Source organism: Anas acuta, chromosome 9, assembly GCF_963932015.1.
Source record: "Anas acuta chromosome 9, bAnaAcu1.1, whole genome shotgun sequence".
NCBI lineage: Eukaryota > Metazoa > Chordata > Aves > Anseriformes > Anatidae > Anas > Anas acuta.
Genome location: NC_088987.1, coordinates 4,688,128 through 4,710,010, shown reverse-complemented (window position 1 = coordinate 4,710,010; position 21,883 = coordinate 4,688,128). Strand labels below are relative to the sequence as shown.

General features: G+C 44.9%; 1 protein-coding gene and 1 non-coding gene across 3 annotated transcripts; both read right to left on the bottom strand.

The window, feature by feature from the left end:
- Positions 1 to 729: 729 nt before the first annotated feature.
- MYNN (myoneurin) lies at positions 730 to 13,442 on the bottom strand. Of its 2 annotated transcripts, none has more exons than XM_068691564.1 (8): positions 13,286 to 13,442; positions 12,650 to 12,939; positions 10,150 to 10,952; positions 8,179 to 8,338; positions 7,302 to 7,480; positions 7,010 to 7,093; positions 6,490 to 6,576; positions 730 to 4,698 (listed from the first exon to the last, which is right to left on the bottom strand). In XM_068691564.1, exons 2-8 carry the CDS (start codon positions 12,913 to 12,915, stop codon positions 4,430 to 4,432), a joined length of 1,848 nt encoding a protein of 615 aa, XP_068547665.1. In that variant the 5' UTR covers positions 12,916 to 12,939; positions 13,286 to 13,442; the 3' UTR covers positions 730 to 4,429. The 2 variants fall into 2 exon arrangements, with proteins under 2 accessions (XP_068547665.1, XP_068547666.1); XM_068691565.1 differs by lacking the exon at positions 13,286 to 13,442 and adding an exon at positions 13,072 to 13,259.
- Positions 13,443 to 13,761: 319 nt separating this feature from the next.
- Positions 13,762 to 13,834, bottom strand: TRNAV-AAC (transfer RNA valine (anticodon AAC)). Its single transcript has one exon. It is a non-coding gene; the product is annotated as a tRNA-Val (tRNA).
- Positions 13,835 to 21,883: the final 8,049 nt, after the last annotated feature.

The window sequence follows — 21,883 nt, the reverse complement described above, 5'->3', positions numbered from 1 at the left end:
TTAAAGAGGCCTATGCCAAAGACACTGCTTTCCCTTCTCTGAAACCCAAACCTTGAAATTCTTAGAAGACACCTCCTTGTGTTCTCTTGAATGAGAGAATTCACATAGGCTAGAAATTCTTGCCATGCTGTTGTAGTACTAAAACAAGCATAATCCTGTTCTGCAAGCAAGTTTTTGCAGCTGTCAGAACTCAGAGTACCTTTCAGAAAGGCAGCATGTTGGTCTCACACTCTGAAAGGAAGGAAAATGACTAAACCAGCAGGCCAGTGGTATAGTGCAGGTCAGCTAAGTCTTACTGCATACTCTAGCCACTCTATCACCTCCTGTAAAATTAAACAATTGAGTAAAAATAAATTAAGATACAAATTCTGATCAATAAATCCACTGATTATGTCCTTGAGCTGTTAAAGTACACCTCCAAAGCACTCAGAAAAAAAAATCCCCTACCCCTCAAAATGAGGGTGGGGGAGAAAAAAAGTACTAATGTTAGAGTGATCACGTGAGATTGCAGTTAGAATGAAGTTCTTGTTTAATTTGGTTTGAACAGATCCAAAATATTTTCTATCAGAAAAATCGTGTGGTTTTGTTGCCAAGAAAATGTACTAATCCTTGCTGCAACAAGGGCAACCTTGTGTCTTTCTGACAGGGTGCTTTAGTGGTAGTTATGTTAGACTGCTTCCCTCCGCCTCTTGTTGTTTCCCCTTGCAGTTATAAATAGCACACACAAGGTGAGGGAAAAATACAAAACAAGTTTATTAAAGTCTAACATAAAACACTTCAGGCTGAATATGTACAACTCCCTTCCCAGGTGATTATAAAATTGAGAGTTGAGCTATATACAAATAACAGAGGAGAAAATGTATATACATGAAAGATACTTTAAAAATAATTTAACCCAAAATCAGTCATTAGTCTTAATTCTGCAAGGCTTATTGACAGCCTCTCCAAGATCATAGCCCTGAAGTCCTTGACATGGGACTTGTCCATATTCAATTTTCTTGAAATACATGATTTTAGGAAAGTTGTCATGCTTTGTGCCCACATATAGACACAAATTCAGATGTAAGTGCCATACAAGGAGTTATTCTAACATAAATATTTCAAAACAGCCAATTCAGAAACTTAGAGATGTAGATAATCTATTCAGGCAAAACTTGCACCAACTTCAGTGCAAAATTGACTGAAACAGTACTGAAACAATGGTGTTTCTCAGATAAATCATGGCATTCTCTCTAAATTACTGTTAATGGAATTATTAATATGTCCTATTTCGTTTTGCAAGTAGTTTTCAAGATTGAAAATTCTCCATAAAAAACAATTCCATGCTTTCTATTAACCCCTTAAAGAAATTACCAATACTGTTAGAAACCTTGCACCTCCAAAAAGAACTTGGAATCCTTAAGCCTATGATTTAATGTGCAGCTGATTTCCATGCATCTATCAGCAAAAGGTACAGTGCAGACCTGCTTCTTCAGGCCTTAGAGCACTCAGCATGAACATTCCTACAAATTTAATATATATATATATTTAATATCTATATATATTTAAAATCTATATTCTAGTAAATGAATACAGTTAATAGAGATCATACCTCAGCAGCTGAGATATCTTCATGAGAGATGAGGGTAAGGATTGAGACTCTCAGATGAGAACTGAAGAGTGCAGGTCACTAAATTATTGCTCCAAGACAAAACTACAAGCCTGTGTGTTCTACTAAGAAAGGTTAAAATTGTTGTCTTGTAAAAAATAATGATTATCTTCTTGTCTATAAAGAAAACTAAATGACTAATAAAGAAAGTGTTACTGTTTTTAAATATCTAAACAAATCCTGTATAAATCTAAGTACTGTTCTTTAAAAAAGTCTGAAAATCTAAGAATACAGTATTAAGCTATAATCTCAGAAATATAAAAACAGTCCAAACTAACATTATTATGGAATGCATTTCCTATGTAGGAATGTGTCTTGTTTTTTTTTCTAGCGCTATTTCTCTCTTGCTGTCTTTTATCCTGGATATATTAACCTTCACATGCTGTTCTTCACAAAACAGCAGAGTCTCATTAGCTTATCTTCCCAAGTTGGTTAAACATTAAACGTACCAGTTGTACATCTTTGTTCTTTTTTTTCAGCACTCATGACTAAGTCTATGTCTATCCCAAGACTTCTGCTCTATTTTCAGAAAGAGAAAGTAAAGAGGAGCCCTAGGACAAGCTATACAGCTCACTTCTGTTAACGCAGGGTCAAGAAATTTGCCATTTGTCAGTGCCAGCTAGCTAAGGAATCTTTCATCTACTCCATCAACAACAGAAACCTGAAAAAAAAGGGGAGGCGGGGGGCAATGCCAAACAAGAAAATCTGAGAACTTCATCTATTGTCCTTTGCTAGTGTTATGAAGGACATCAGCTGTTCATAAATGCTGTGCTATGAATAAGCAAGGAAAATAAAGGCGAGGAAGATAGAGTAGTAACTAGCTTTGGTGGACAGTGAGAGATGCCTGCAATAAGAATATTCCTGGGGAACTCTACACTGTCCGTGGTAGCTTTTTATCAAACTAGCCATAATTAAAACCTAAAATATGATCAAGAAGCGGTTTTAAACATGCAGCCTACAAAGATGATCAACACAAAGAAGTGAAAGATCTATTACCTCACAAGCATAAACATGTAGAAATTAAAAGAAAATGATAGTCATGCTCAGGAGTCAAGGGACCATTTGCAGAATCTTTGAATGAAGTCCTCCAAGAAATTTTTCACAAGGCTTTTTAATTAAGGTGCAGATTAATTATTACTCCATGTAGAACAGAATCAGTTAAGAGGTATCTCCTATGCCCTTTGACTTATCAGTGTCTAGACACAAGGCATCAGTGGGAATAAAATGCTAGCACCAAGTAAATAACCAACAAATAATATCTTTAAACGTCTTGTTGGTACAGAATATGATTGTTTCTCACTATTTGATGATTACTTAGATAATGCTTACATTATGCTAATGGCACAAACTGGCAAAACGGAGCATAAAAGCATTCCTACTGCCAAGTAATATTTAACTAACGACCCTACCAGGACACTATGAATGTTGTTTTTTAAAGTTTAAATTGCTAGTAGTAAAACATACCTTTACAAAGGTCTTGCTAGATACCAATTGTGTGCAGTTACACTGGACAAATGATGTGAGAGGTAAAGCAATACATAAATACTTCAATTAAAATAAATCAGTCATACTCTAATAAACCCATGCCTGGAAAAAAAATTAATCTGCTCTGTTGTACTCTCCTTAATGCCCCCTCAGCGGGGGCATTATTCATTCATCTAGTATTTTCACAGTGAAGGGCAGTGTTTGTTTTTTCTTTTGTACCTACTGTCACAGAAATGATAATTATGAAGCTATGGTTCACGCCTCACAATTAAGTCAATGTGTCTTTTTGTCTCATCTACAATGTGCACGTTCCAGCTCTTTTGTTTAGCAAACGCTGCTGTTTGTGCCAAACCCAGGATGTTTCAGAGATGTGAAAAACAAATCTGGGACAAGATACAACAATGCTAGATTCACTTTAAAAAAAAAAAAAAAGAGTGACTTGGAAAGAATACGCAGCAGTATCTATGCCGTTTGAGCCCTCTGACTTGCCATGCTAAAGAACCTCCCCTTACTTGCCTTGTCAGGGACATAACACCAAGCTCGCTTTCCCTCTGGTCAGACTGAACTGAAGACAGGCTGCTTCTGGCCGACAGCAGTAATTCTTTGACAGGGCCTCGCCAGAGCACTGCCCTGCCTTCTGCCACGTACACTGTATCACCTCCCAATGCAGACGTACAAGCTTGTTAGCACAGTTAAATTCTGATTTTTCCCTCTAGAGCTCTGGATTGACATTCCTAAACTATCAAATATGGCTTAAAATGTTTGTTCTCAAATCACAGAATGGTTTGAGGCGAGAGGGGACCTCTGGAGGCCCTCTGGTCCTACCCCCACGCTCAAACCAGGACACCCAGAGCAGGTTGCCCAGGACCTTGTCTGGGCAGCTGTTAAAGGTCTCCCAGGAGGGAGCCTCCACAGCCTCTCCTGCAACCTGCTCCGGTGCTCAGATGACACTGTCACACCTCAGATCAGCAGGAACATAGAAAATGATCTCCAAAAATGCATTAACATACTTAACAGAGAATTCTTAAGGCAGGTGTTACTGAAAAGGAATTGTCTCCTGGAAATCAGTGTTAATTACAAATAGAAATTTGATTGTAGATTAGCACAATTCAACCAAAGAAAAAAAAAGAGGAAAGACAGTACTGTACAATGGAAATGCCTTACAAGGATTTTTACATAGAAGAAAAAAAAAAAGAACAAGTCCAATTCAAAAACTGTGACTGCTTGATTATGTTGATCTTTACCAAACGTATGCAAGTTCACTGCTGGATTACCTTGTGGCTCTGTTCTGCGCTGTCAGTATAACTGCTGCAAGAAAATAAACTGAGGTTCTGAATATCCAGTCACAGCGGATCTTAGCAATGTCTCTGACGAAGGAGACTGACTGCCCGTCACAGGAAGCAGCATCTGATGGTCTTCAGTCCCAATGGGAAGGGGAAGCGGTAAAGACATCTCAGAGGGCTTCACATCTATGGACTCTGATAAAGGACTTTTCTGACTCTGAATGGATTCTTGTTCATTGAAAGAATTATCAAGTGTATTAGAATCAGGGGGAGTTTCAGATCCTGGGAAAAGAAAAAAAGAAAAAAACGTTTTTCCAAGCATTTTATTTCTCCACCAATTAACGTAAGGGAAAATTTTGCAAATGATACAAGAATTGCTGCTAGCAAGAACCAAGCAAGACTTGTTCTCAGAAAACACAGACTAACTGCTACCAGAAATCTTGCTACAGATTGCACAACTCAACAAGAAGGAAAGACAGCACAAGTGTCTTTACATGGAAGAATTAAAATGAACAAATCCAATGTGAAAAATTAAAGTGCTTGAATGATTATTTAGATCTTACCAAGACATTCAAATTCCCTACAGATTATCCTGTTGAGGACATCGTATGAACTATCCTCATGTGTGTCTCATACCGTCCCTCTTAACTTGCCATGTCTCTTGGAAACCATCTGAAGGAATGTTCAAAAGCTCCTATGCAAATTCTGCAGATTCCCTTTCAACTGACTGCCCAAACAAGCATGGGGCGTGTCAAAGACTGCCCGGGCAGTTGTGCTATCAGTACCTTCAATGTGCTGTGAAGCCAAAACAAGTTGTAAACAGAGTGTGAAAACTGAGAATCACATCCTCTGCTTCCTGTGACGTGACAAATAGACAGATGATGAATTCTAACTTGATCTCTGCTTGGCATGGTACAGAAGATAACAAATCCTTAACACAGTGAACAAAGGAGCTTTGGAGAAAATGCACTTATGAAGGTTTCCTTGAGATTTTCCACCCCCAAAAACCTAAGAACCACAGCCACATAGTGCCCAGCCCTCTCCTTGCTCACTGCTGCTCTCGCCGCACACTTGCTTCCACCCCCTTCTGCATTAGCACCTTCCTAAACGGGGCTTCACGGAGACTTTGACCTTCAAAGCTGCCTCTGCATGTGACTCTTGTTTTCTCAGCCTCTCCCTCGCCAGGCCGGACATATACAGACACCAATTATTCCATTTTTCATATGACAGAGGCTAGGGAATTAAGACAAATACACTTAAGGATAGACAGATAATGATGTATGTGGAGCCAGTGTTGAAAGAGACTGGTTCCGTTCTCTGAACATCTCCTGGGTTTTGCACCATAACCAAGTACTATGTCACATTTCTTCCTAGTCAAAATCTGGTATGCAGAGCAGGATTTGAATGTATTTGAAGTCTTTTTAGGGCAGTATTTGCAGCAGAGAACATTTTGCTGGCTGCCTGGTACTGTGTTATTGCTAATCCAGCTCAGACCTGGATTAACATTGACTATACTGTTGCATTAAAAATACTGGGTCCTTCTAGAAGTAAAGGAATTCTTGTAACCAGTATGCCTTCTTCATTCACATTATTACCCTAATACGGACAGATTCCAAAAAGAGACTCAGATGAAAGAAAAAGTTACCTACAACTCAGGCCATGCCTTAATGTGGAAAGCTCTCACAATTTACAAGGACAAGAAAGGAAACATTCACATACAGAAATTCTTGTCAGCAGCAATCTACTTTTCTGTTGGTCAAGATGTGCTTTCTATAGCAATGCAAACTGCTTGAAAATTTGTCTTGAATTTAATTTAAAGCATATCCTTTAGGCTTTAAAGGGTTTGGGTACCTCTAAAGCAGGTGCTTTTAGCACGAAGGTGAACTACCATCCAAAAATCTTCTAAACGTAGAAAAATTTCTAAAATTAAAGTTTGCTCAATTTAGGCCAGTTCGAGAAAAAAAACAAAACAAAACAAAACACAAACAAACAAACAAAAAACATTAATGTTATTTGACATGAAAGGAAAACAGTTATGAAGTTTCTTAACCTCTCTTTGCACAAGGAGCTCACCTGTGTGAACTTTCGTTTTGTGCTTCTTAAGATTTTTTATATCCGTGTAAGAATTTCCACACATTTCACAGATAAATGGTCTTTCACCTGAAAAAGAAATGGGTTTGGCAGTTAGAATAATCTTGAAATTGAAAGAAAACACAGTTGCAGATGTAGAACAATGGAATTTAGAGTTACATTTTAAAATACAGTTTGTAACTGTAAGGTATTCTATCTGTCTGTATTTAGAATGAATACAAAATACAAAATTTAGTAGATTAACAAAGCAAAAAGCCTCTGTGTTTGAAGTAAAACCATGATCATACATCAACACCTACACTGTTACACACAGAAATTAGTCTGAAAAAGGCAATTAAAAAAATCATAGATGTTTTCTTTACATTATTTTCACACAGAGATACACGGATTAAGAAACTCTGCTACTTTCAAGTACAGCGCACAATGTGGTATATTTTAAAGGCAAAAAGGTAAAAGTAGAATATTATTTATTGTGCAGGAAGCAGCCTGTCTGGAAACTGACCTGTATGGGACCGAAAATGTTTATTGAGCTCTCCAGAGGAAATAAAACTCTTTCCACAAATGCCACAGATATATGGCTTCTCTCCTACAGGAAACACAAAGAGTTTATTTCATTATATAAACCATAATACACATAAAGAACAAGTTAAAATAAAACAGAGGTGACATCCAATGGGAGAAAGAGCTCCCTAAAATTAAGTCAAAGGGAAAAAACATGAAAGAGAAGCTGGATGAAAATACCAGAGGTCACTCCCAGATATCCCAGGGCAGAGATTTCCTCTGTCTCCCCTTACCTGTGTGTTTTCGGGAATGGGTGATGAGAGAACTTGAGACAGCAAAGGCTTTTCCGCAGGTGTCACACACGTAGGGCTTCTCCCCTGTGTGGCGACGCACGTGGTAGGTGAGGGTGCTCGCCTGAGCAAACCGCTGACCACAGCGGTCACACACGTAGGGCTTCTCGCCACTGTGCTTCCTGCGAAGGAACAGACAGCGGTGATCAGGCCAGGAAGGGAAGCAGCATGCATGGTTAGGTGACTTTCCTCAACTCTCCCCTGCCTTCTCAAAAGCTCCTTGTGTCAGTGTTCTGTGAGCCACAAAACTCATCAACTGGGAGCTGATTTGGAGTTAGCAGTTTCTCATGGAGTAAAATTCACTGTCTGTTTGCTTGGGGAATTTGTGCATCAGTGATTGCATGGCAGCTGAATCAAACTATGGGCCCCGTGCATGTAACAGTCACCCTGAGAACTCAGCAAGCGTTGCATTACAGCGCACTGAGAGATAAAACGATGGTTCCAAACAAGGGAATGTGATTTGTGCTCCTGCCAGAAAATGCAACATGCCAGCTGCTGTGCGCAGGGAGACCGGTTCTGTTTCACTTCCTGTCAAGGACTGCTTTTGTCTCCAGGTACTTCAAAGAGTTTAAAACAAATAACTGTCATTGCCATAAGGATGCCAGTACGTATGTTGTGCCATTCGTAAACTGCTCCCTCCCTAACGAGGGAGGACACAGACATACGTGTTCTGTTATTGCAGTGTGAGACGGGACCCGAGACAGAAGGATTAAGAAATGAGCAAATCATGTGACTGTGTAAATCCTGCTCACAGCACAGAAAATTATTCTGTTTAAATAAACACATGGATAAACATCTGCAGGATCTCACTTCTCCCTACCTGGCGTGAATCTTCAGGTTGCTCGAAGTCGCAAACTGCAGGTTGCACACGTCGCACTTGTACGGCTTCTCTTCGCCGTGGTGCATGCGGCTGTGGAACACTAACTGGCACTTCTGGGCAAAGCCTTTGTCGCACAGCTCACATTTGTATGGCTTCTCCCCTGGTAAAAAACAAACCTCTTGTACTCTCTGGATTTACGTAAGCAAGCTTTCCAATCCATTACCTGGCCAAGGCTCAAGTGTCTCTTCTAGTAGGTCTTACAAACAACATCTTGTAGCATCCGGTGTTCAGCCCGCTGAGGTGGAATGTGCCAGCAGCACAGCACACAACAGGCCATTTCTGGCACATTACCATTTGAAAACAAAAGGGAATAATTCATGGTTTTAATAATGCCATTTCCCCTCCCCCCCATTACTTTCTGAAAGCTACTACTACTTTTTCACTTTGTGCTGGTTATGTTTATTCAGAATTCTAAGTATCTGAGATGATCAGCCAGTAAATCACCTGCTTCCTTGCCTCTCAAACAACAAGAGGTCTCCAGTGCTCTCTAACTTCTCACTAGTGTCTGCTGCAGAACACTACAGGTACCTCTCTGACCGCCTGTGGTTTCTCCGTGGTCATTGTAGTCTCATCAAAGGTCTGTGCAATGCCACAGACTCAGATGACAGCATGAGAGCGCCTCTGCACAGCCAAACTGGGGACTTGACAATTCTTAAGCCGAACGTGTACTTAAAAGCTTCAGAACTAAAAGCAGCAGGCAGCTAACCTGCCAGCTAGGAGCAGCAAACTGCCTGAATACTGCTCACGAGCTTCACCTTGTGTATGAATCTTTAGTGAGTCAGTGAGTGATGATATTTGAAATCTTCTCCCTTGGTCACTGAACAGGAATGGTGTTCTCCTGCAGCTGTACCTCAGGACCTCCTACTGGAGGCTTTGCAACCTACTCCTCTTCTGCATCCTCACAGCTTCCTGGAGAGAGCTCCACTGCTGACCTCTGCTCACAGTTTTCCAAAGGGAAAAAGAGCAAAAGGAACCATTTTTTAAAAGTCTTTTTCACTGTTACATCAGAATTTGGAATGCCAGCCACAAAAGGAAGAAAACTTTGCAAACAACGACCCTCTGCTGCTCACTGGGTTTAGCACAGCAGCAAAGGAGAGAGCAGAACAGCTACGCTGGATCAAACTGAAGACAGAACTAATCCAGTAGCAAGCCTTCCTTGTCTAGGGACGGGCGTAAAAATAGAAAAAGAAGACTTGTGCTTCTCCCCAGTGTCTTCCCAGGCTCCAGCAACTTGCTGTTCATTATCTTTCCAGGTTGGATGCGTTGTCTTAATGTTAAAGTGCTCATAAATGATTTTTCTTTGATGCTTTCTCTTGCAGCTCTTGCTACAACACAAACTTCTAGTAAAGTTACTGAATGAAGAGAACATCACACCGTTCAGCCATACATTTTACTAACTAAAATCCCAAACACTGTAATTTAGCCACCTCCACTAACTTTTTTTTGAAGATCCCCACGCAAGAAGCTACCTACGTGAACCAAGAATGTATTTCTGTCTTTTTCCACCATTGTTATCAAACCTATATTAGGATTTCATGTTAAAAAAAAATAAAAATCAACCAAAATTCTGGTATCGAGTACCATGAGCCTTTCACGCTCTGCTGGAGGTGGTTTCTGGCACTGCACTCCAGTTAACGTCCCTACAGAGTTAAAGGGTGCCAGCCTTTGGAATCTTTGCAAAGATCAAGGTGCTCTGACAAATAAAGTCCCCTTCTAGCTACTTAAAACTGAAACTATGGTTTTGTACTGAAAAAATGTCAGAACACTTTACGCTACCAGGATATAGACGCTATCGCCACAGTACCAAGAGCAGACAAAACCTCCAGAGGAACAACTCAGAACACAAAAATCTCTTTAGTTCCATGCTGCTATCACAGATCTCCAGTCCATGGAGACAAACCAACAGCTTACCTGTGTGAGTTCTTACATGGGTTTTCAGCTGGTTGCACTGCGTGAACGCCTTCCCACACAGCTGGCACACGTAGGGTTTCACTCCTTTGTGTATCCTCATGTGCCGGCGGAGGCTGCTGGCTTCTGAGAAGACTTTCCCACATGTGTTGCACACCGGTTTGGCTTTGGAGTACTTCTGGTCAAGTTCTTCTCCTGAACTTTCCAGCTGGTAAGTGTTCTTTTCGTTGGCTATATTGGACATGCAGTGCTCCTTCAGCGCACAGTTCTGCTGAGCCTTCCCCCGTTTTTGTTTGGCTGCAATAGTCTGAACTAAAATATCTTGGGCTGCCAGCGTTTCGCTTTCCACCACGGCTGCCAACTGGAGTTCGGAGTTATCGCTGCCTTGGGCAGCCTGCTCTGTTATCTGCGTGGCCAGCTTATTTGCATCTAAAAACATTTCGATTGATGCGTTCTCAGTCACGTCATTCTGGTACTGTATTGATTTACTCTGTACGCTTTTGGGGGAGCTGAAATTCTTCTTTCGCTTTTTGGTCTGAGCGGATTTCTTTTCTAAAGCTGATTTCTTTGCTTGTGGCTGAACCAACTCTGCAGGAGGAGCGTCTGCTTTCTCCCGATTGTTGTAATCTCGGAGAGTCAGAAGGCAAGTCTGCTGATTCATTTCAATGTTTCCAGTGATACTAGACGTCTCTGTAGAAGAGGGATTAGCAATAAAAGCAAAGTCTTCCATCTTTATTTTGCATTTAGTCACCACTTCTTCTACTTTGAGATAGTCGGCAGCCTGGTGAATTTCTTTAACATTCCAGCTGCAAGGAAACAAGATTTACGTGACAATATTCTGGACAAAGCAGTAATTTGTTCTGTACCAACTCTATTAACACAGACAGCACAACTACAGAGAAGTTACACAGCAAAACCTAATCTTGTGTCCATAAGACACCGATAGGACAACTATTCTCCAACTGACAGCCCGTGCCTAGTGGAGTCTGCAGCTCCACAGAACTGAAAATGTTATTTTAGTTTACATGCCTTTTGTAGAATTTTAATTCTGACTGTAAGGTGGTGAGACTGGACTTTGGTTTGTCTGTCCTAAATGCTCAGAAGTCATAACACAAAGGGATAAAACACTGGAGAATAAAATGCTACAATTATTACCCTTTCTGCCAAAAATCGTAAGTAATTCACAAGCAGCATATCCACCCCAGCAATTCTGCGAAGCAGCTATTAACCTCATTTTATAAAATGATTTGCACACAGTCTTTATTCTGTATGAGCTACACACAGACTGCATCAACACCAAAGAAATCCTCATTTAAGTTACTACACACTATTTTTCAGTTATATTTTTCAGTATCCTATATTTCAACACAGGCCTTGATGATTTAGAAAAAAAAAAGCATTCAAAAACGGTAGCAACAAGTAACAGTAACAATCTGTGGATTTCTGGCACTTTAACTAAAGATGAACAGTAAACAACAACATTCTGCCTGTCTATTTCACAGCAAACTAACTAAATCATCCGACAACAGGCAGCTAGCCAAAATTATTCTCTGTCCATGTGTAAAACTGGCTCAGTAGCTTGTATGCCACTAGCACGGAGCTCTAGGTAAACCCTCCAGGGTTCACACATGCCCCTGCCATCACAGAAGACAACGGGAGCTGCAGCAGGGATACATGGCAGGCTGACAGGTACACGCCAGCAGAGCCCCAGGTGTTACACAAACAGCTCTGTCTGGGTAAGAGCAGCACGTTCACAGCCCGCTTCTTTCAGAGATCCCAGCCGCTCCGAACGAACCCAGAGACTTGCAAAGCCTGAGGCACCAACTTTGAGGCACTGCTGTGGGAGTTGCTCTGTTAGCGTTAAAACTTGTAGCTAAATTAGAGACAGAAACAACAGCGAAAGGATAGCCTGTGCCCAGGCTTTTAAAATTCTCAGTCTGAGTTTCCAGACATCGGCAGCAACAAAGTTTTTTTTTTGGATGCATTTGACACCAGCCATTGCAACAGGAGTTACACTTCTGGGCTAAGTGCCTCTGAGTAGTCACAGCTAAATGAGCCACGCCTCTTTCTTTTCCCTGAGAGAGCAGCACTGCGAAGAACCCTTCCTGTACACAAAGTAACACAACATGCACAAAAACACCTCCAGGAGGGGGAAAACAAGTAGTTTCTGTGTGTTGATTGGAAAAAGGGCTCTTATAATCCAACTTCGGGAAGAATGGAGTTATCCCTCCCTCTCCCAGTAACCACAGAAGATTTTTAATCCTTCCTGATCCTGACAGAAAGACTCAAGAAACTGCACCTATCAGCAAAATATCTGACAACACACTTTTGTTTTGGGACGTGTATGTGATGTGCTACCCTGAAGCATGCAAACAGAAGATCTTCAATGGTTTGTATGCATCACATCCACTACTGTGATCCTCCCAGATGTGTTACAACAAACAAAAAACCCAGCACTGCCTCAACACGGTTTGTTTCCCTATTTTCTATCCGCACGCGTTACCTGTCAAGGTTCAAGTTCCCCGTGTAAATAAATTCCAGGAGCTTTTGGAACCCGTCAGCCTTGACTTGCGTCTGATCCAAGACGACGTTGTTGTCCGAGGCGTCCCGGTAGAAGGCCCCGAAGTACTCGCTGAAGGAAGCCAGCACATTTCGGTGCGCCTTGAACTGGAACTCGCCGATGACCACGGTGCAGTCGCAGAGGAAGCCGGCTTCGCGCTGCTTGTTCAGCCTCTCCAGCAGGTGCTCGCAGTGATGGGCGTACTGCATCCTGCCAGCGGCCTCTCCTCCGTCCTGGGAAAGCGAAGCAGCCCCGTTACACACCGGATTTCACTTTTTTATCCCCCCCTTCCCTCAAAATAAAGTTAATGCTGACAGACACCCCAGCTTTGACCCCCCCCCCCCCTCCGCGGCCGCCTCCCTCACGGGGCTCTCCTCAGAGCCGCGGGGAGCCCCCGGCCGCCGGGGCCGGACCCGGGGAGCACCGGGGGACAACGGGGAGCGGCCGGGCCGCAACCTCCAGGGGCCGGGCCTCTCCTCAGCCCTTCCCCGGTGTCCTCCGGGTCCCTCCGGGCCGGGCCGGGCCCGCCTCAGCCGCTCCCCCCAGGGCCCGTCCCTGAGGCGGCGGCGCCTCCCGCACCTGCGGCGGGGACGAGCGGGAGGAAGCGGCGGCGCCTCCGCCTCAGGCCGCCATGTTGTGCCGCCGCCGCTTCCCGCACGCCACTTCCGGTGCTCCCGGGACCGCCGGGGACCGGGGAAGGGCACGGGGAGGCTGAGGGGGGAGCGGGGACTCGGCGGGCAGCGCCCGGAGGGGAACGGGGCGGGACGGGCCGCGGAACGACCGCCGGGAGGGTCAGGGAGGTGTGGACTACAGCTCCCGTGATGCACCGCGGCGCGGTAGTGCTGGGGTGTAGGGTGCTAGGGAGCGGTGCATGCTGGGGGATGTAGTCCCGCTGGGACTGAAGGCTCTGACAAGTCTTCGTGTTGGTGCTTGCAGTTCAAAGCAATTCGTGGCGCCGGCTCAGCAGCGCTGGCGGACCTCGATTGCCTTCTAGCACGACGTTGAGAGATATATAGGGGAAATAAAAAAAAAAAAAAAAGGCGAGCCACCGCCGGTGTTTCCGCCCGGTTTCGAACCGGGGACCTTTCGCGTGTTAGGCGAACGTGATAACCACTACACTACGGAAACCCCGCTCGGCAACGTGTCCTGCGGCCATCCCTCTCATGGCTCTCACCTCACAGCAGGCTGCGGCCTCCCCCCCAGAATCCCAAAACCATTAGGGTTGAAAAGCCCTAAAATCACCCGGTCCAACCACCCCCTACCACCACCACCCACTGAGCCGCGTCCCCAAGCACCACCCTCAGGGACGGTGACTGCCCGCTGCCCCACCTGCCACAGGCAGCCTCAGCGGGGCTGTGGGAACAAACAGGTTGTTTGTGCTCCTAACGGCGGTGCTGTGGGTTTGTGGTGCCTTTCGTTATAACACTTCTCACGTGGGAAAAGGCCCTGCGTAGTCTGGTACGGTTTCAGGGAAAAGCGGGTGACTTCTTGAAGCGCGCAGGCTGACGGAGCATCTTTTCCCCCTCTCCTTCAGGCAGCGAATTGGGGACACAGACCGCCACCGCCACACACAGCCCTGAGATTTCCGCCTGCTGGACCCACCACCTTTTGGGTTTTTATTTGAACCACGTCGAAAATCTTCGTTGCTGGCTGAGAAAGGGTCCTACCACCACCAATCGCAGCGTTCACCTGACAGAGAAACTTTGAGGTCTTGATTTTCAAAATCACCCGATCCATTTGCGATATATTTCAGCCTGTCTGTGTAAGTAAATAAAACGCCGCACCTTGGGTTAATGTTTCACACCAAAGTGCCATTTGAAACCACTTTTTCCTACAGCGCCAAATCCACCTCCTGGGGTGGTTACAGGCCCCGATTTCAGCCCCTGAGCCCAGCCCCAGCCCCAGCCCCCAAATTCTAACCCCCAATCCCGAGCCCCCAGGTCTCCGCCCCCAGACCCCAGCTCCCACCCCCTGTTTCCCAGCTTCCTGACTCCACCTCCTGGACCTCGGACCCAGCCACCAGGTACCGACCCCGAGCCCTAAACCCCAAACCCGTAAACCCCAAACCCTAGATCCCAAACCCATAGACCCCAAACCCCCAGACCCCAGCACTAAGCCGTTTAGACCCCAAACCCTGAACACCCCAACCACCAGGTATTTGCCCTCTAGACCCCAGCTCCCAGTTCTTAACCCCCGACCCCAGGTCCTAACCCCAGGTCCCGGTCCCAAGCCCAGACCCCATTAGGGTCGGGGGGAGGGAGGGGGGGGTCCCCAACCCGGCGCGCGCCGCGGAGCACGTGGTGCAGCCGGCGCGCGGCTAACCCGAGCCTTCCAAACTCCCGCCGCTCTCCCGGCCCCGCCCCCTGCCCCCCTCTCGCCCAATGGCGGAGGAGGAGGGTGCCGCCTCGACCAATGGGGGCGCGGCGGCCGGGGGTATAAAAGCTCGCACGCGGGGGGCTGCGGGCGGGCCGCGTGGCGGGTGGGAGGCCCGCGCGGATCTAACCCTAATGGCGGCTGCTGCCGCTCCCTGCGCCCGCCCGCTGTTTTGGTCGCTGGCTTTCAGCGGGCGAGGGGAGCAGACAGGGAAGGGGACAGGGAGGGATGGATGGATGGATGGATGGATGGATGGATGGAGGGTGGGAAGGGGGGCGGGAGGCTGTGAGGGGGCGGGGCGGGTGGTCTGCGATCGCTCCCGGCCGGAAGAAAAATAAAGAAAAAAAAAAAAAAGAAAAAGAAAAAAGGAAATAAAGAAATAAAAACGAAATAAACCAATAATAATAATTAATAATAATAAAAAAAAAAACGTCAGCGGGGGCTCGACTCAACGCCCGTCAGTTCTGGGGATCCCGGCTGCCGGGGGCCCCCCCCCCGCTGTCCCCCCTCCCTCCGGCCGCGGTCGGCCGGCCTCGCCATGGCCCCTGCCGCCGCGAAGAGCTCGCCTCTGTCAGCCCGGGCGGCGGCACAGGGGGGGCGCAGGGCCGGGGGGTCCCCACCCCCAGCCGCCGGGATGACCCCAGCAGAACAAAAAGGGAACGGTGGCGGCTTTCCTGCAACCCCTCCGCCGTGGGGTGCACAGCCGGCCACGCTCCAACACCACTGAGGGCTCTGAGGCGTCCCCCCGCCACCAGCATGGGGTGGGCAGGGGGCTGAGGGGATGGGGGGGCACCGAGGGGTCTCCTCTCGCTGTCCCTGACTGGGAAATGGGCAGCAGGGAGGCTGGAGGCGCGGCTGATCTCGTCACGGAGGGCCTGGCGGTGATGAGGACTTGATGCGGACTTGAGGGGCTTGATGGGGGCTTGAGGATCATGCGAGCATCCAAGGACGGGCAGCTGGCAGTAAATATTTGGTGAAGGTGTGGAGAGGCGAATGACGACGGATCTGCAGGAGAAAGCGTCCGGGCTTGTCTAGAATCGCCTCCCCTCCAGGCCCAGGATGCTGCCGCACACCGAGCTGCGTGGCGCGAAGATCTGGGCTCGCCGCGCTCACCCCGACCGACAGGCTCCGAACGTAGCTCCAAGGCCGAAATCACCTCCCGAGGAAGGATTTCTCCAGCCAGGACCAACCTCTTACAGGAGACTCGCCAGAAACACAAACCCACGTGCACGTCACGTGTGTTGGGAGCCAAGCGTGCGCCGCTCGCCGCAGATCGCACCTCAGCGGGGCATTGGCGTGGCCCTGGAAACTTGGGTCGAACGCGGCTCGATGCTCATTTTTTATCGCCCATCCGACGCTTTCCTGTGTGTTTGACCACTGCCATCTTGTGGTCTTTTCTTCTTTCTTTGTGCAGAGCATTGGTGAGCGTGGGTATTTAATTTTTGTAAGAGTGTTTGAAAGAAACCTGTGGCCAGAATGAGTGGGAATGCGAGAGTCCAAAATCACCTGCCTGAAGCTGTAGAGCTCCCTCCTGTTAGCAGGAACCGAATCTCTTAAAAAGCCTGACCTGGCTGTGCCAGGGTTTGGTAACACGCCTCTAGTTTCAAAGTAACGCTTTTTCAGTGTTTCTGAGCAACAGGTTTCAGTAGCAACGAAATACTTTGTCAGACTTGTAATTGCAAAGCCAAGATACTTCATGTGCTTAATGCTTGTTTTTTTCAAATGAAGCTTTCCTTGCCACACAAGTATCGGGACAAAACATTGTTTCATTGAATGTATCTCTCTTGGCATTCACCGTGGTTTTTTTTTTTTTTCTTTTCTTTTTTTTTTTTTTCTCTTTTTTTCCATGTTGCTTCTGAAAGTGGTGATAAGCTTAAACTACAACTTTGTGTATGCATGAAAACGTGTAGTTATGTTCAGCTTATTCATGTACCAGAGAATAAACATTTAGAAATGGAGAACTCGGTCTACTTTTATTTCTGTCTGTTTATTATAGCAGGGAAGACTTTGCAAAAACGTAGCTGAATCTGCTGTTTCGGAAGGGTATTCTGCAGCCTCCTTCTGTGCCTGCTGATCACTGAAACACCCCAGAAAGGGGAAACAGCCACTTTTTAGGAATTGTAACAAAAAAATCTCAGCATTTCTTTTTTTTTCCCAGAGTAGTTTAAAGCCATTTGCAAGTGATACCCGCCATTGCATATCAAAGGAATTGCGGCTGATGGCTCTCTTAAGTGGAGAAGCAGCTGCCGGTGAGAGTCAGCAGCCTGGGAAGCAGGTCAGCATCAATCGCTTGGCATCAGGCGGATTTTCTTCCCTGCAGAGCATGAGTGCTCTTGTTAATATACCTGCTTCTTTGGGGTTTTGTTTGTTTGTTTTTGTTTTAAATGTATTTGCTAGTTTGAAGCTTGCGAGCACTGAGGAGTTTATCACCGCTAGCTGTGTGGCACAAGGTAGTACAGAGTGGTACAGATGACATCTGGGAGGAGTAGGTGTGCCCAAGGAAATTATCAACGCACCTTTCTGAGGTTAATTCTCTAGGCTGCCACTCAGGTGACTTGGGAACTAGGGTTGTGTGTCCTGGCTGACTTACTATCGGGTGTCATCTGCCTGGAAATTAACGCCAAGAAGTTAGGAGGTCCTCTAAGGATTGTTTAGGTGGTGAACTTCGAAGGACGCCTTGCTCACATCTGCTTGAGACAGATGTTTTCACTGTTTCAGATCAGTGTGACACCTGGTTTGGGTGCATGGAAAGTGCTTTGGCCAAAGGTGGTAACACAACTTCTGTCATGCTAGCACTAAGAAATGGCCTCACCATGCTCTAGTAAAAAGTGAGTTCCCATTACATGGCCATATTTCTAGTGTGGCATGCTTTTTCTAAATATCCTAGAGTTTTTTGTTTAATTTTGGCTTTTTATCCCTTTGAGACTGAGGGATTTTTTTTTTCTTTCTGTTGAGAATGTTAAATAAAGAAACAGCACCATGTGGGTTAAATCCTTTAGGAAGCTTGTTCCGTGGGATCCGGGGGTAGCAGCAGGTGTGACATTGCAGCACTTGTGCAAAGAGCCCTCTTGTGACGGAGTTTCAGGAGTGGATAGGTTTGGGAATGTTGGGTGGGTGACCTGACCTCCCCCATGGGAGTGGGTTATTCTGCCCATGGCACTCGGTGGCATGGGGGGTCCTGAGCTGTGCTCCAAGCCAGGCTCTGCCTGCAGCCCCCCCTCCAGCAGCAGTGTCCTCCTGGCATCACAGCAGCACTTTTTTCCACTCCAAAGAGCTCACTGTGTACGACAGCAGCAGTATTTCATCTCACGCTGGTTTCACTAAGCTGTTTCCAATTTGTGTTTTAGCTTTCTTGTGTTAATTTGGAGCCCTTCATGATTGGGATGTACGTGATTTGCCGGTACACAACAAACCAAAATAAGAAAGGTCAAAATCTGTTCACAAGGTTCACATGCGAAGATACGTGAACTTCAGTAAATTGGTATAGATTCACATCCCCGTGTGTCTTTGTGTGCAAACCCCGAATACACTTTGCTGTGCTCTTCAAATAAACAACGGAAAAGATGGGTTTCTTTTCAGTTATTTAAAATTCTGCTAACTATTTCCAAAAGCTGTGGGCAAGGATGCCAGGACGTGCAGGCGTCGTAGGAGCAGTGCGAGTGGAGTTAACATTGAACTGCAGCACTCGGTCTAACAAAACAGTTCACGCTGACCTTGCTTATGAGACAACAAAAAGTGTCTTAAGAAGAAATAATAATTATCAAAGAGTAAAGAATGGTTTAATTCAAAGGCTGTTTAACCTCTGACAGGTCTGGCAAACATTAATAGAACCTACCCTAATGTTGTGCCTCAACAAGGGGCACGTTCAAAAGGTGTTGGGAGTCGTATCTAAGGGTATTTATCAGCAGAAAGAATGGCAAAAAGAATGCATCTCAGCCGTGTTTAAGAAACCTAACGGCAACGTGAAGTCATGCAATCTAATCTTAAAAATACGGACTAAAGGTTGCTTAAGCACATAGTGAATTTCTGTGCTTTCCTTTGCACTGCTCACGTTCAGCTTGACAGAGCAGAGCCGCGAGTTGTTTTATCCAAAAGCTGCTTGGAGAAAATGACAGAGGAACTTCAGAGAGCTCTGGGTATTATCTGGGTTTGGCCCTGTGCAGGGTGGCTTTGACCTGTGTGATGGGTCAGACCAGGTCTGTCTGCAAGCAGGAGCTCAGTGGTACATGGCCCTTGCACATACTGGGAAGGTGGGGGCGACTTTTGCCTTCTGCAGTTGTCATTCTCAGATCATAGAGACATGACAGTAGCTTGGGTCTAACAGTATCTTAAAATTGAGCTTTATTTCGTAATCTTTTACTTTGTGTGATTCAACTCTAGCAAAAAAAAAAAAAAAAAAAAGTGGGGGAGTTTTAGAAACTGACCTGTTCAAAAAGAACAGCTGTTGAAGTCTGGATTTATTAAATCATGCATTTATTTTTATACCTGGTTCCCAGGTATACCAGACGTAAAATCAGAGCGGTTTAGGAGTAAGAGACTTCTTTTCTGCCTCTCTTTTGTTCAATTGAATGTTGTAGTTCAGTTTTGAATGGAGGAAGCTGCTCTCCTATGGCTTGATCAAGTCTGTGTTCTACATTTTGTCTGTGCTCTGAAGGCGGTCTGTGGGATAGGCTCCTGCTGCTGCTGCTGGTTTTTCCAACAGTAGATGGCAATAGCTATTCATTTGTAAAACACGGGAGCAGAACTCAATGCATTGCAGAATTTATGTGTAAGCAGGATCATGCTTGGCTACGGATTTTAAGAGAAACTATTTATAAAAACCTTATTTTTTTTTCAGGAACAGGTAAACTGTTGTTAAATCACAACCTTTGCAATTTAAATAAAATTGTTATAGAATCCACTTCAAAGCAAAAATGTTGAAAGACGTTATTTAAGCTTCATAGCAATGCACTGTAATGAATTCTCATCCCCGTGTAAGAAGGCATTAAAAATGCATTTTGTGATGTACATTTTAGCAAAGCTCAGGTCATGAATGATGCTATTTAACTTATTATTGTTATTATTTTATTATTACTTTTCAAGCCTGACCAAATTAGTTGCAGTTTTCAGTTTATGTTTGTCTTAGAAACTAATCAAAACACATTTTTCTCAAATTAAAGATTTTCTTTTCCTGTTTATAAACTTCAGGATTCACCTTGAAAAATTAGTTTGAAACCTTGACCTCGAAAATAGTGTCAAAGATCGGCATTTGCAGTTCGTCAATTTTATCTTTACCTCTACAAAAGCATTGCATGATTAGACACTGGAGGTGCAAATGGTAGCCTTTCTAGTTTGCCACAGTTGCCCTCCCGATTTCTCACTTATTTAAACCGATTTGCAGTTTGCTTTTGTGAGATGTATACTTTGTTTCCCAAACACAAATGCGGGAGGTGTGGGAGGGAGGAAGGTAATCGTCTGTTACAAAGTTGTAACCCAGTCACAAGACTTTGGGGAATTTCACAGCTGCAAACCAAATTTCTGCTGCATTATCATCGCGTTCTGTTTTGCCATGATAACAAGTTTAAAGGCAGCACTTCGCTGTATTTTGTTGGAAAGATAATCAGACGTACATTAACGATGGAATATTGGCAGCTATGATAATTTGGGAGCAAATATTTGAGAGCAGCAATTAGTATTCCAATAAAGTTTTTTTATTATTATTTTTATTTTTCTTGTGTTGGTGTTATGTGAATCGTGCATGTGGATGCTTCACTGAACTCTGAAGGGGACAAAATAGGGCAGAAAGGGCAGAAATGGTCTGAAATGAAGGGGATTTGGTCCCAGTCTGCTGCAGGATCCAGATGTGCCCTGCTGAGCACTTTTCCTTGGCAGATCCTCCACCTACGAGGGTCTGTGGGTGAGAAGTGCTGCCCAGCACTGTCCCCACCGCTGTCCCCTTCCAGGTCGGGATATTCCCGTGTAAAGCCTGTGCTGCAGCCTTCCAGGACCAGAAATATTTACCCAGCCCGCACACTTAAACCTTTTCTCTCCGTTTCAGCCTCTGAGCCTCCTAAAGCGAGGAATTCCATCACTTCTTTCATCACTCTAATATTCCTTTAAACAACTGTATCATGGGATCTATTGTACTTAGCTACACCACGTCTACCGTACAGTCCATGTTTTTCATCACAGGAAGCAGCTTGAACTGCTTATAACACATGGAGTATACATTTGTCTTGTTGTAGAACAGCTTTATATCGTTCAGCTGGCTTTACAGCCTCTTACGTGTCTAAAGATAAGTATGTTTGAGTATAATCCTGAAGTTTTTATCTGCTGCATCATCAGCCTGCACTTTAGTTACCGCTTCGCATTATGCTTCTCTGAGCAGCTTTGAACAAGCCTAGCCTGACAATTAAGGGAGTGAACTGGCAAAACTCTGCTAATTTCTCTCCCTTTCCTTTCACTCTTATCTCGTTCCCCAAGGTACACGTCTTTATCTACCTGTTTCCAAGAAGGTGTTCAATTAATAACTCAGAGGAGTCAGAGCTGATAGGATCTTTTCATGTATTAATTTAACTCTTTGTTTTACAGGGGGTGCCAGAAAACCGCTGTTTTCATGCTTTCTCTGTTTATCCTGGCTGATTTTTAATTTTAATTTTTATTTTCTTATAGCGTTGAAGTTGCATGCTCCAGTTCTTTGATTCTGCTCCCAGCAAATTATCGGTGATTGCAGTAGGGCCTTGCAGGTAGCTGGGGCTCTCACTGCTGTACTGAATAACAGTTTCCTTCTGTATTAATGTAGATTTTTTTTTTTTTATATGGAGA